The sequence below is a fragment of the Rattus norvegicus genome, chromosome 9 (assembly GCF_036323735.1).
Source record: "Rattus norvegicus strain BN/NHsdMcwi chromosome 9, GRCr8, whole genome shotgun sequence".
Classification (NCBI taxonomy): Eukaryota; Metazoa; Chordata; class Mammalia; order Rodentia; family Muridae; genus Rattus; species Rattus norvegicus.
Genome location: NC_086027.1, coordinates 87,200,326 through 87,215,074, shown reverse-complemented (window position 1 = coordinate 87,215,074; position 14,749 = coordinate 87,200,326). Strand labels below are relative to the sequence as shown.

Here is a 14,749-nt window from a genome sequence, read left to right as displayed (position 1 = left end):
CCCAACCAAATTTTAGAACTATGTGTGAGCAGTCATCAGAAGTATTTATTGAGCAGAGTGACGTATGAAATGCCCATGTCCAGTCCAACGCAATGATGAAGAAAGGTTATACAAAACCTAACACAAATGTGTTGGGCAAGCAAGGTATCAGAAATCAAAATACCATTGTATGGAAAGCTGGCTTGACCTCAGAACAAATAAATACAGTTCTATTCTGGCCTCTGTTTCCCTACCCAGTCCTAGGATACCTGCTGGGAGCAGGGCACTACTTCTCAGGGCTACTCAAGAATGGCCTCCAGCAAACTTGTTACTTGGAAAATAGCAGCTATCTCTGACTCTGATAAAGTAGTATTCTTATCTTACTTCCGCCCGGTTCAGCCAGGTCTGATACCTCATACCTTCTGGATAAGGTACATGCAGTAAAGCCCTGGAATTTTTGCCCCGGAAGCTTCAAGTTTAGACTTCGGAATCAAAGATCTGGCTTCCTGGAACTATGCAGTTATCTATCTGGCCTGTTCTCAACCCTGGGGCCTCAGACCTACTGGGCAATGTCTAAGGCCCTGTTCCTTTTTTTTTTTTTTTTTTTCAATGATGGCTTTATGAGCCACACCCTAGCTTGTAAAAGATATAGTTAATCTTTGACCTAAAAGTGTGTGGAATTACTCCAATTTGTGGGGAAGCCCTTATCCATTTCCTTGTCAGTCCAGTGTTAAGGAATAAACTACATACAGAAAATGCAGAAGATGGATTGGCTTCCTTAAGATCTAAAATAACTCCAATGAAGGAATTAACTTCTAGGCTCTTTGAAGGATCCTAAATCAATGTCCCAGGGCTGTCTTCTAGGCTATGTAGGGGGAAAAAAATCATTTGATATTTTAATTTGATCGTCAGTAGTCTCTGTTTAAAACCTTAAAAGCTATTGATTTTTTTTCTACTGTAATCTATGCTTAGATAGCCACAAAATTCACACAGCTTCAGATGGGTGAAAGTTCAAGGGAAGAACATGGGCTCTTAGAACGCTGGAGGTTTCACCTATAGGAGGCAGCTGCTGTCATCAGATTCCCCACAATAAAGCACAGTTACTCAATGTAGGCCATTCTGCAGCCAACAAACCTCAAGAAGCAGGGAGAATTCCCAGACCAGAGAGAGCCCCAGGACAGCCAATAGCGTGTTGAGGAGCCTGCCTTTGAAAGTTGAAGGATATCTGATTTGATAGTACACACCTAAAAGCCCAGCCCTTGGGAGGCTCAGGCAGGAGTTTTACAAGTTCAAGGCTAGCCTGGGCTACAAGTTGAAACTGTCTATAAAAAAAAAATGCTGAACGGGCTGTTCAGTCACCACGTGGTTTGGAAAAGCCAAGGGGGAAAGAAAACTCAGCTGTGGGGCAGAGTTGTCCCAATGGCCCCTTTGAAACTCTGTGAGTTACCTGGGGGCAGAGGTGCAAGTACTTCTCTGAGGGGAACTTTCCATTTGTTTGTTAAGGATTAACCTTCCCATGCCTTTTAAAACAAACCTTTAAAAACCATTCAGGAACCCTGCCCTTACCAAAAGGTCTTGAGTTTTTGGGGTTTTTTTGTTTTTTTGTTTTTTTTTTTTTTCCTGTTATGGCTACCACAGGGATTTATTCTCCTGAACTTTCAGTTTTCTTTGACTTATTTCATGGACTTTAGTGATCCTTAGTAATCCAAGTGTGGGGTGTGTGCTGGGAGCTAGAACCTCGCTCCTTGATTCCCCAGACCCTTTGGAACCAGAAGTAAGAAGTGTTCCCCAGAATGTGCAGTTATCAAGGGGATTGTATAAAAACAATTTAAGGAAACATTCAGTCCTTGGTTTCCTGAATTAGGAAGAGCAAATACAGGGGAGACAAGTCGGATAGAGGGCAGCCCGGTACTTGTCCGGTGTATAAGCAGAGCGCCTGTGCAGGAACCGCTTCCCGTGGGGGTGGGGAACTGGGCTTCTGCGCTAGCACCTTCTGAGACACGGCTAGCAAAGGGGTCCTGAATTAATCTAAAAGCTATCGGCGTGCCATACAACACAGTGAAGGAACTATAAAGTGAAAATATTGTAAAGAAGAAGTTTCTCTAGCTGAGAACACACAACCAACCCACTGCCACCTTTCAAATGAATTCTGTAATCTTGTGCCTCTAGTACTCTATCCTACACAAGCGCCAGGTTCTTAACTAGTTATCTATATATAAGGGCATGGTACCTTCCAGTCACCAGAATCTTTCATAAAGGACAAAACATTGAAGAAGAGAGGGGGGGAGTAGAATTGCTTCTGTCCTGGTTCGTTATTTTCTACTTAGGAAAGGGCAGCTGCTGCTGGTGCCCAAGGGAGACAAGCTTTCCTAGCTGCCATCTGCCGCCAGCCTGGTCCTTCCAGCCTGGCTGAGTCCCTGTGTACCGCATAACGCAAAGCTGCAGTACGGTTGTATAACCTTGCTGAGAGGCAAAGCATCTACCGAAAAGGTCACGAGAGCCAATCATAAAAGACCAACCAGGGCCTCCAAAACTAGGGGGACGTTGGGAGGGAGACAGTGTTGGACCCCCATCCCTGAGGGTAGCTGGGGGGCGGGGCTGTGAATTCCCGGCGGAGTCCAGAGCGAAGAGCGCGACTCAGAGTCAGTGCAGAGTAGGAAGGGGGTTGGGGCAGCAACCTAAGGACTTTGGGGGAGTTCTCAGGCTGTGTCCCAGGGAAGTGCCAAGGACGTCCCGCTCCTCTTTTCAGTTACGTAACTCTCGTATTTTTGGATGGGATCTAAAGATAACGAACTTACTCATTAAAGTAATTAAAGTAGAAAGTCTTTCCACGGATGCATGCAAAGGCTTTGGGTGATGTCTGAAAAGACGTGGCTGATGGCCACCTGCAGCGAGAGCGGGTGGCAGCGGGTGACTGTTCCCCGCTGTACCCTCCCTAGGGTGGAAGCTGGGTGGCGGCGGATGGAGCCCTCCGGTCCCCATCCAGGAGTCACCCGGAGCCGGAGCTGCAGGTATGCAGGCGGCCGTCGCCCTCTCCCCACGGCAGACACCTAACCCGGGTTACCTGCGGGTTGGCGGAGAGATGAGCGACCTCGGGGACCCCCATCGCCCACTCCGAAAGGCCCGCACCCTTCTCCCGAGGACTGACCTCCTGCCCTGGAAAGAGCCCGCAGCGCCGCTGGAAGCGTGCCACGAGCTCTGAATCCCTCAGGCTCCGCAGCAGCTCAGCCATAGTGAGCCGCGACCGCGTTCCTCCGACCCGCAGCCACGCGCGTCCGTGTCCTCGGCGTGCGCCCTGGCCCCGCGTTCCGCAGCCTGATGCTCCCAGCGCAGGGCGGGCGGGGTGCGGCGCCAGCCAACAGGTGCGCCACCCGGGTCCTAGCGCCCGCCCTGCACGCGGGCAAGTCCAGGTGTCGGCCACCACCTTGCGCTTGTCACCGCCCCCTTCCTAGCCAACCAGGCCGCCCCAGTCCCCCTACCTGCCAGCAGGAGGGTGTGCTTGCAACTGCGTGGACGAGTCCACGTGCATGACCTACGCGCCGACCCCACTCCCTTGGGCTAATGTAGACTAAGGAGGAGAACGCATACACCTGTCCGGCGCATCCTTCCAAACGCTGCTGGAAACATGGGAGCTTTGTGACCCTCCTTTCAAATCTGGAGTTCAAGGTGAAGTTGGTCCTCACCACACACGCGACCCCCACATCCCAGCTCCCTGCTCCAACCTTTGCCTGGTTTCTGCAATACTTAATTCCCAGGGAGTCTGGTTCCAAGGGAGATTTCCAGTGCTATCCAAACTCGGCTTGATGCAAAGTTTCCTCCTCACAGGGCAGTCACCACTTTCAAATTTGTACAAGGATAGCAGAAATGCGAAGAGTCAGCCCGAGTGATGTTAGAGAAAAACACAAATCTTTCTCTCTCCCACACGCCGAGTGTGTGTGTGTGTGTGTGTGTGTGTGTGTGTGTGTGTTGTCTTACTGTCTCTCTCTGTGTCTCTGTCTCTCTTCCTCTTTCTCTCCCTCCCTCCCACATCTCCCCCTTCCCTCCCTTTTGGCCTTGGGAAGACTTTAGACCCAAAGGGAACAAGGTGCTGAGCGACTACAAGGCGCCAGCCACTGCTTTAGAACAGCAAAGGAAACGTCCTGCAGATGGTTTTTCCTGGGCTTTCTTAAACCTCCCTTCCGGGTCTCTGAGATCCTAAGATGACCTCTGTACCTCGTTGCAGGGAGTGAGAAGCAACAGTTAAATGAGGCCCAGGTGATTGGCCTGCAGCAAAACTATAATCCAATCCTTAGTTGGGAGCAGAGGGCTGCGGGGGTGGGGTGGGGGGTTTCCCGGCTGCGCTTGCAAAACCTACTATTTGGCTAAATAAACGACTATGCATGAACACCTGCCACCACCTTGCTTATCCATTTGTCCTTCTAGGCTAGGAGGTCTTTGGTTCCTGATACGCCAAGATGATGTGGTCCTTCTCGTCCAATTTTTGATCCTCTTGCTCCATTTTCCTCTTTCAGAGAGGCTGACTGCTGTTACAGCCCTGTGGTGTCATACCCAGTCCTGTGGCTGAGGAAGCAGTTGCTGCCATCCCCTGCTGCAGGGCTGCTTGCTGTCATTTACAGACACCAGAACCAAACCTCAGATTGATTTTTTTTTTAAAGATATGAGTACAACAGAAGAGGGCATCCGATCCCATTACAGATGGTTGTGAGCCACCATGTGGTTGCTGGGAATTGAACTCAGGACCTCTGGAAAAGCAGCCAGTGCTCTTGACCACTGGGCCATCTCTCCAGCTCCCCAAGGTTTGATTTTTTAACAGCTGACATTACAGTAACTCCCAACCTGTTGCCTTTATACATTTAAAAATATGTTCTCCCATGGAGACCCTTGAATCTCATCTCTCCCAAATGTGTCGCTCTAACCTTTCTCTTTAGGAGAGAGAGAGAAAGAAAAACCTAGAATTGTGGTACCAAATTAGATTTCAGGTGTAGCCTTTTTGCCTTTGACTCGAGTTTTTAGTAATTTATTAGCCCTGAGATAAGTCACCGTGGTTTTTATTTCCTTCTGTGATGACATACTAATCTTCATGTGTTGTCTTTCTTAAAAGACTCTTGTGAAAATCTTCAGAGGATCTCCTTGAGACATCGTGAGCCAGTTACAGCAATCTGCACTGTGTCAAAGGTCCTGCTCTACACCCTGACTCTTTCCTTTGGGGCAGGCTCTCTCAGGAACCTGGAGCTAGGCTGGCTCTGCCCTCCACAGTGCTGGGGTTACAAATGTCACATAGCCACATCCTCGGTCCGTGAGCTCACAGCAGGTGCTCTTATCCCTGGAACCATTTCTCTGACCCTTTGTATTTTATTTTTAAAGATATGACTTTGTTATGTAGCCCAAACTGGCTTCAGATTCTCAAATCAGTCTGCCTCTGCCTGGTGAGTGCTGGATTCCAGGTATAAAATATCATGTGTAGACAGTGACATATGTTGGAGGAATCAGTATTGGCTTTATTAGTTAGGGGTATAGTTAAGTTGCTATAATAAGCAGACCCAAAAGACAGTGATTCTAAGAAGACAGATATTAGTTTCTCTTTGTTGTATGGTCCTACGATAGGGCTGGTAGGTAACTCAGTGACTTGAGCTGTCTACATCTAATCCCTTCCTTATGCCCTGCCCTGGGACCACACCCTACATCTTTGTTCTCTTTTGTACAACTCCTAAAAAGGAGCAGGTGGTGGGTATCCGAGCATCATTTCAATATTAAACAAGAGAAGCAGAAGTTTATACTATTGGTAAAAATGTGCCCTTGCGGTCTGGAGAGATGCTTGGAAGTGTCACCTGTAGCAGGGAAGCCTGGGTCTGGCTTAAATTCTATTCCTATAAAAAGAGAAGATGACAGCTCTGTTTTATATTTATTTACCGTTTGTTCTTGAAAACTACCAGAAGTCTCTCCTAAAGTCTAGAAACAAAACATTATTAAAACATTAAAATAGGAGCAGCAAGATAGCTCAGCCAATAAAGGAAACTGCAGTCAGGGTTGGTGGCTGAAGTTTGATTCCCAGGCCCTATTGTAGGAGGATCTGTGGATGTGTGCATGCACATATATGTAAGCTGGTGTGTGTGTGTGTGTGTGTGTGTGTGTGTGTGTGTGTGTGTGTGTGTGAAGACACGGCTTTCTGTGTAGCCTTAACTGTCCTGGAACTCTGTAGACCAGGCTGGCCTTGAACTCATAGAGATCCACTTGCCTCTGCCCACCAGGTATTGGGATTAAAGACTTGCACCCCTACCGCCCATAAAGTATAATTTTTAAAATGTCACTCTCTGTTTAGTTGTCTGTGGCTGAATAACAATTTCCCACAAACAGTGAGTGAAGCCACTGGAGCACCACCTTGCAGTTTCTGGGGTCAGCACCCCATGTGGAGTTTAGCTGGGGCCTCTGGCTTTCAGTTTCTCACAAAACTTAGGTCATCTGCACCCTACAGTTGCATTTCAGTTGTACAGGGGCTGCTGGTCGTGGCCTCCCTTGCCTTTGTCTCATTCGCCCCTCCTCAGGGTGCGACGGCAATTCCAGAGCAGAAAGTGAATCTTAGCACCGTTCTATTCAGAGAGCTGACAATCAGAGAATTTGGTGGATTGACATCCTGTAAAAGTTTGAAAGTGCTTCCAGACAGAGAGTTTTAGGGGGTGGGGGTGAAGGCAGAAGTTGGTGGGGGTGAAGGCAGTCATAGGCTGGAGCTCACTCTTGTCCCCCTGGTAAGATGATCCGCCCCACTTGGGGGATTTGTGACGTCTGTGCTTCTTTTCCTCCCTTGTCCTCTCTTTCATCCCTTCCCTCATGTCACTGTGTGGGCTCAGGCACTGCTCAAATATAAGCCAAGTCATTTTCTACTGGTGTCAGCCCTGCCTTCCCCTAGAGACATCAGGCAGGAAGGAAATTAGCATAGCAAGCAACCCATTAACAGTGTTTTCGTGCTAAGCCATTAACAAATGGATGTGTAGATTCCGTTCTACAAAATGGAGTGCAAGTGTGTCTTTATAGTACAGAATAAATCTATAGCCACATTCAATGTCCCCTGCCAATAGGAGAACTCATCATATAGCACTTTGGATGAGGCAAACAAAGAAGAAAGCCTAGAGTTACCCTATCCTTAGAGGCAACATCCCAATACTCTCCTTATATTCTGTTTCTTGGAAGCAAACTAATTAGGTCTAGCCCATACTTAAAGGATGAGACAAGACCATGACCACATATATGTGTGTGTGTGTGTGTGTGTGTGTGTGTTTCTTCATATATATATGTATGTATATACACATATATGCATATATATACATATACTATTTGTTCTCCAGCTGCATAGCTATAACATCAGTAGCTATTGCCCCAAAGAAATATGATACACAGACTTAGCCTCAAAGAGCTTCATCTGTTGTAGAAAATGGATACTTACACAGAGAAAAACAAAGTATGAGCCTGACAGGGTGGCTCAGTGGGTAATCTACTTGCTACCACACTTGGCCACCTAAATTTGATCCCTAGGACCCACGTGGTGGGAGGAGAGAACCAACTTCCCCAAATTTGACCTCCACACATGCAATATGACACACATGTGTTCTCACAGGTATATCATAGACACACATACACAGACAGAGTAATAAGAAAGTATAATAATATGAAAACAATGGCATGATGCAAAAATAGGGCACCATGTAACAAATTTCTAATTAAAAATGTCTATGTATTACAGTTGTAATTTGGGTCAAAATTTCTTTATACATCTACCTGTAGGGATAATATTTTCTGTGCACCGCATAAAGATTGCCTCTGTATTATACAAATGGTGCCTTCTGTTCCAGCAGAGATCTGACTCCAGGCCTGAATTTGGTATTGTTATTCTAACTGTTCAGCAGCATCTGTATCATATTTTGTAAACATTCCCTCCCTCAACTTCTGATTGGTTTTAATAAAAAGTTGATGCAAAGGCAGGAAAGGAGGTGGGGCTTCTGGTCTGAGAGAGGAGAACTCTGGGAGAGAGTCAGGTGCAGGAGAGTCACCAGTCAGATTCAGGGGAAGAAGCAGGCTGGGACTAAAGGAGAGGTAACTAAAGGAGGATGTGGTAGAATTTAGATTAGGATAAATGGGTTAATTGAGTTACACGCTAGTTGGGAACAAGCCTAATTATAAGACCTGAGCATTCATAATAAATATATGTGTCTGTATCATTTTTTGGGGAACTGGTGGACCCAAGGAAAGTCCTGTTAAACTTACCAAAGTTATATATACTCCTTTAAAAAGCATATGCTACTATGTTAGAAAATAGAAAATAGTAATTTATTTAAAAAAACAAAAAAATGGGCAAACTACCGGCTAACCAAATGAAAACAGAACAAAAGGAAAGAAATGTGAACACAGAATTAAAAGTTATGGAAAGACAATTAAAAGCAAAAACAGAACTGATGAGGTAGCTCAGTGGATAAAGGGGCTTGCTGCCAACCCCAGTGACCCGAGTTTGAGGACCCATGGAGTAGGAGCCGGTAAACTTCTGCAAGTTGTGCTTTTGACCACCACACTTGCAACTGTGTCACATGTGCTAAATAATTGAGTAAAATGTAAATTTTTTTCTTTGTTTTCCGGAGCTGGGGACTGAACCCAGGGCCTTGTGCTTGCTAGGCAAGCGCTCTACCACTGAGCTAAATCCCCAACCCTGTAAATTTTTTAAAATATGGAACGCTTCATGAATTTGCGTGTCATCCTTGTGCAGGGGCCATGCTAATCTTCTCTGTATCATTCCAATTTTAGTATATGTGTAAAAATTTTAAAGCATAGGAAATTTGCTGTGGGTTTCATCCATGATCGAGCATTTACCCACCATACATAAGGTCTTGGTTTTATCTCTAGCACTGAAAAATCCAACAAAAATGGTAACCACAGAAAAGCTAAAGATAGGGATTAGCATGCTCTTGCATAAAGGACAGCCCAGTGTAGGAGTGGTTGCATAGCATGTGCCTAACCCTGGGTTGAATCTGCAGAAACAAAGTATCAAGACGTCAAAAAGCTCTAAGATACATGTTTTCAGAGGAACGCTCTACTGAACTTTTATAGGATGGTCTTTCTCAGGGACCCCTGCCCAGTGCCATAATACATGAATGGCATATAGCACTCCTGAGACCATTCCTGGGATGTCCCCGGGTGCTACTAAGAGGAGCAAGTAAGTGGCGATGAAATAGAAAAGGAAACTGCAGGATGTGGGCCCAATGAAGAGAGTCAGAACTGGGGAGTTGAAGGAGTGAGGAAAGCCTGGTGTGAGTAGCTAGTGGTGTCACCTGGGACCAGAGTGGGGTCCGGTGCTGTCACCAGGGCCACATCTGGATTCATGGCCCTGCAGCAACAGAGATTTGTTACCACCAAAGGCCAGGTATATGGCCCAGGGACATGTTGATGTCTGAGGGCTGTGCAGGACTGGTGCTACCTCTTACCTGGGCATCAAGGGAGAGCAGGCCCTGGGAGCATGACAGGAGGAGAGCTACCCAGATCCTAGCCAGCTGCAGTACTCTCAAGAGCAGGCCTGCCCATTGCTAGAACTTCAGGTTAGCTAGCTCCAAGGCTGTGAGTGAGTGAGGGAGAGCTGGCACCCACTGATCTCCTGTGTGGTAGCGTAGACAAGGGAGAGGAACCCTTCTCCCTACTGACTCCTTACCACCTGTGGCAAGTGGGAGACCTGGCCCTGGGATCCTGAGAGCAGGAGAACTGGCCCTGACTCTCACCAGTTGTAACATTTACAAGAGCAGGCCCTGAACCACGCCTGGACAGCAGGGTAGAGTTGGCACTGGTGGGCCAACCCTGGGCCGACCAGCTCAGATACTTCTCAGGCCCAGGTCCAGGGCTTTGAATTGGCCCACCCAACATCTACCCCATCGATGAATTGCTGGAGTGCATGAGGAGCCCAGTCCTACAGATTCACAACTACAGGATCTCTCTGACACGGGACAACAACAGGGTATTGGAGAGGAGTCCCGGTGAGGTTCCAGTATTGATAGAGTAGCAAAAGACAGAGGCCTCTTATCAGACCAATGAGGCACTGCAATGAGTCATTGCAAGCAAAGAAGTGTAGACAAAAGGGTATTACTGAGGTTGGAGGGAGGCAGGTACAAGAGCATAGCACACGAGTAGAATTTGGGTGCGCGATGTGAAGTTCACAAAGAGCCAATAAAATGTTCTAGACAATTTGTAAGTATTAAAAATAATAATGTGTAATTCTACACTCAGTGCCTCAGAGTGTCACCTTATCTGGAAACAGGGTCGCTGCAGATGCAATTGTTAAGATGGGGGTGATGGCTCCATAGACCCAAAGAAGCCAAACAAGAGGGAAGGCCCAAGTGAGGAAGCTTGACTCTCACTCAGAAGAGCAAATAAAATAGTTGTTAGAAGTGGGTGGAGGGAGGAAACTGGGAGGGAAGGGATGGGGAGGGAATGGGATGGGGAGCTTCAGGGTTAGGTGTGGGGAGGGACGGGAGAGATGGCTATGAAAGTGAATGGAAATCTGCAATTGATGGAAGTGATGGGGGCGTGCAGGGACCTCCAGGATAATACAGAGACCTGTGATAAGGAAGGCGCTCAAGGATCAATGTGGGTGACTTTGGCTGTGAGTCACTGCAATGGGGATATGGAACCTGAAGAGGCCACCTCCTGTAGCCTATCAGGAATCCCAGTGGGGCAATAGGGACAACAGTCCACCCACAAAACTTTCAACCCCAAAATTTATCCTGTGTACAAGGAATGCAAGCGAGGAGGAGGAGGAGCAGACTGAGGGAGTGGCCGACCCATAACCGGTCCAACTGGAGACCCATCCCATAGAAAGCACTAATCCCTGACACTGCTCATGATACTCCGTTAGGCTTGCAGATAGGAACACGCTGTCCCTTGAGAGACTCCACCCAGCAGCTAAGTCAGACAGATACAGACACCCACAGTCAAACAGGGGATGGAGCCTGGGGACTCTAATGTAAGAATAGGAGAAAGGATTGCAACATGGAGGGGATAGGAACTCCACAGGAAGTGGAGCCTTGGGGGTCTTAGAGACTGAACCACCAACCAAAGAACGTACATAGGCTGGACCCAGGCCTCCTCACTCTTATGTAGCAGATATGCAGTTTGATCTTCAAGTGGGTCCTGCACTACTGGAGTGGAGGCTATCCCTAAAGCTGTTGCCTGTATGTGGGATACGTTCTACCTGCTGGGCTGCCTTGTCTGGCCTCAGTGTAAGAGGAAGACTTGAAGTGCCTGGGTGGGAGCATACCCAGGGGGCCCCCTACCTGCTCAGAAAAGAAGGGGAGGGGGAAAAGGGGAAAGATTGTAAGAGGGGATGACTGGGGGGGGGGTAATGAGCAGGATGTACAGTGAATAAGTAAAAAAAATAAATTAATTAAAAAGAAAAGGATGGGGGTGTTGGGACCCTTAGCCCATGACCTAGGAGCTGAGGTGGTTTGACAGCTGTGCAAAGACAGGACTGAGAGGTCATGTGATAATGGAATCAGATTGCTGTTTTCGTAAGCTAAGGAATGACCCCTCCCAAAAAAAGTCCCAGCAAAGTGCCAGGAGCTTGGGAGAGGCTAGAACAGACGCCCATTCCGGATCCAGAGGGACTGTGGTACTTTATTTCGGACTTCCAACCTCCAGAGCTGCAAGACACAGCACATGTCTGCTGTGCCAAGCCGTTTGTACACTTTATCCCAGTAGCTCTAGGAAATGAACGCTCCATCTTTCTATAGATGTAGAGATGCCACTTGGAAAAATGTCCCACTTGTTCTTGTCACAACTCCTTGGACTGCAGAGATGGATCAGGGAACAAGAGCCTTGGCTGCTCTTGCAGGGGACCCAGGTTTGATTTCCAGCTCCCACAGGGTGGTTCTGCCATTGGTAACCAAAGTTACATGGGATCCAATACCTTCTTCTGACCTCAGTGGGCATCCAGCACACATGTGGCACACATAATTATGTGCAGGCAAAACACATGCTAATAATAATAATAACAACAACAGCAGCAGCAGCAGCAACTCAATAAAACAGGAATGTTTAGTGTGGCTGGAAACAGCTCGCTGATGTTCTTGGGTGGAGTAGGGAGTTTCTGTATTGAATAATGGAAGATAGCATAAGGAGACCAGTTGTATGTACTAAAATTCTGGTTGTGTAGTTTACAATGTTCATATATCCATATCTATATATTTGAGGTAATGAGGCACTGGCAATCAAGTAAAACACACAAGGAAAGCAATGTTTTCCAAAAAGTAACTGAGATGTTTTCTGTGGAGTAAAAGGTATCAGGAAGCAGGGGGAAGCCACAGGTCTGGACTCATTTCAAGACCAATAAATGAGATTTCAAAATATAAAAATTTCACACACAAGCAAATGCAGATATATGGGTATCTCCCTTTTCTTCTTTCTTTTTAAGATACAGATAATAAGGGCCGGAGAGATGGTTCCGTGGTTAAGAGCACTGATTGCTCTTCCAAAGATCCTGAGTTCAATTCCCAACAATGATGTGGTGGCTCACAACCGCCTGTAATGAGATCTGATGCCCTCTTCTGGTGTCTGAAGACAGCAACAGTGAACGCATATACATAAGATAAATAAATCTTTAAAAAAAGAAACTACAGATAACCGAGCAGTGGTGGTGCACACCTTTGACCCCAGCACTCAGGAGGCAAAGGCAAGGGGATCTCTGTCAGTTGGAGGCCAGCATGGACTGCAAAGTAAGTTCCCAGATGGCCAGGGCTACACAGAGAAAGCTTGCCTCAACACAAAGATGACTACAAGATGATAGATAGATAGATAGATAGATAGATAGATAGATAGATAGATAGATAGATAATAGGTAGATAGATAGACAGACAGGTAGATAGGTAGATAGATAGACAGATAGATGATAGAACAAGTAATAACATTCTTTTCACAGAGCCCTCTCTTGATTTTATCATAGAGGCTGGTCCATATAAGTGTGATTCTTATGGCCTCACACCTTCCCATTCTGTGTACTGAAATTTATTTTCCTAATGTACATTTGGGTGTTGCCCAATGTAAAGTTTCCAAACACGGTACCCTAACCTTTGTCCCCACATGTGTTTCTAGTATATACTGTACCATAAACTGGGACTGCTGGGTCAGTAGGTACATATCGTTTTTACGGTCTTAGCTATGCTAGCATTTAGCAGAGCATTTGCCAATGTTAAATGCTTGCTAGACAATTGGCCCTTAGGATTGATGTGCCACATTTACTCTGAGAAATCCCTCATTCTTCTAAGGGTTTGACCATATGGTGTTAGCCAGTCTTATCAGCCCTGCCAACGGGAGGGGTTACATATAGCATCTAAAGGTAGTTTAAATTTTACATCTGTGGTGACTGGTGTTTTCTCTCCCCCTTCTTTTTAATCCTCTTCCTTCTCTTCTTTTTTACTTCGCTTTTCTTTCTCTTTTTCCTCTTCCCTTTCTTCTTTTTTATTTTGCTCACCTCTCTCCCCCTGTAACAGTGTCTGGCTATGTAGCACCCAGCCTGGGCTAGATCTTGTATGTAACGTAGTCCAGGCTGTCTTTGAACCCATATTCTTCTTATGCTTGCAGCCTGAGTGCTGGTAATTACAAGTGTTAGGTACTATGCCAAGTTGGCCATCGTGTGTGTGTGTGTGTGTGTGTGTGTGTGTGTGAGAGAGAGAGAGAGAGAGAGAGAGAGAGAGAGAGAGAGAGAGAGGGAGAGAGAGAGAGAGGTGGTATAGAAACATTGGCTCTGCTCTTATCTCTGAATGACACGTCTGGATAAGAGCATCATCGACTTTGTTTAGTCAGTGGCAAGGGAAACATTGGAACTCCCACCCCTTGATTTGAATGCCATGCTTACCCAGATATGGCAGAAAACAGCACTCCATTGTTTACCAAGGTGTCAGGGTCAATGTTTCCAGAGCCACAGGTCAACTTTGGGTGTTGGATGAGGGACCGAACCTGGTCCGGAAACCTGTTCCAGTTTGAGGCAGACTTGGTGAGGCTAACCTCAAAGCCATAGAGAGTCCTCCCACTGAAGGAATCTGTATATTGACTACTTGTCTTATTCTCCCCAAAACAAGCTAAATTAAATAACATTATACTGGCTGAACTGATTTTATTTATGCATTTAGGAATATACGTATATATTTACATGTGTGTGACAATATTTAATAATAATTAAAAAGGAGGCCATGAATTTGAAAGAGAGCAAGGAGGGGCCTATGGGTGGACTTAAAGAGAGAAAAAGAAAGGAGGGAATGATGTAATTATATTATCTCAAAAATAAAAGAAATAATGGAAATGTTTTAAAACTAAAAATTAATGCCAATCTCTATCCATTAATCGAGGTTTATAGTTTTCAAAGGCTACCACGCAAGTTGCTATAAACTTGTGGCTTTGAGACCACAGGGACTTATTAGCAGACATGTCAGGGAAGTTGTTACACACCTCTTGCTGTGTCTGCCATTGCCAACAGTCCCATGGCGTGCAGAAATATTCTTCCAACATCATCAGCTGTTATATAGTACCTCCCTGTGTTACTGGCCACACCTTCCACTGCCAGGAGTTTGCCTCCTCCACCTACAACCTCAGCACCCGGGAAATCGAGGTGAGGTCATCCTTCATTTGAAGTCAGCCTAGACTACGGAGTGAGACCCTGTCTCAAAAGAGTCACCGCAAAACATTCTGCTTTCTATAAAAGACCAATCAATCATTGATTTAGAGTGAGCTTTAATCTGGTATGACCTCACGT

General features: G+C 46.3%; 1 protein-coding gene and 1 non-coding gene across 5 annotated transcripts in view; both read right to left on the bottom strand.

Annotated features, from left to right (window-relative positions):
- Sgpp2 (sphingosine-1-phosphate phosphatase 2) overlaps positions 1 to 3,920 on the bottom strand; it is a 120,633-nt gene extending 116,713 nt beyond the window's left edge. Inside the window, exon 1 of one of the 4 annotated variants that reach the window (XM_039083380.2) lies at positions 3,702 to 3,920. Coding sequence is in view for 3 of the 4 variants with exons in the window: in XM_063266995.1 (XP_063123065.1) it covers positions 3,128 to 3,211 (84 nt within the window). In the remaining variant the exon portion in view is untranslated. Of the gene's footprint in view, positions 1 to 3,127; positions 3,428 to 3,701 lie in introns of those variants that run through there. The other 3 variants (XM_063266995.1, XM_039083382.2, NM_001191811.1) reach the window with 3 other exon arrangements.
- A 4,763-nt stretch (positions 3,921 to 8,683) lies between these two features.
- LOC120094975 (U6 spliceosomal RNA) lies at positions 8,684 to 8,786 on the bottom strand. The gene has a single exon (XR_005489641.1). It is a non-coding gene; the product is annotated as a U6 spliceosomal RNA (small nuclear RNA).
- Between the last annotated feature and the right edge of the window lie 5,963 nt (positions 8,787 to 14,749).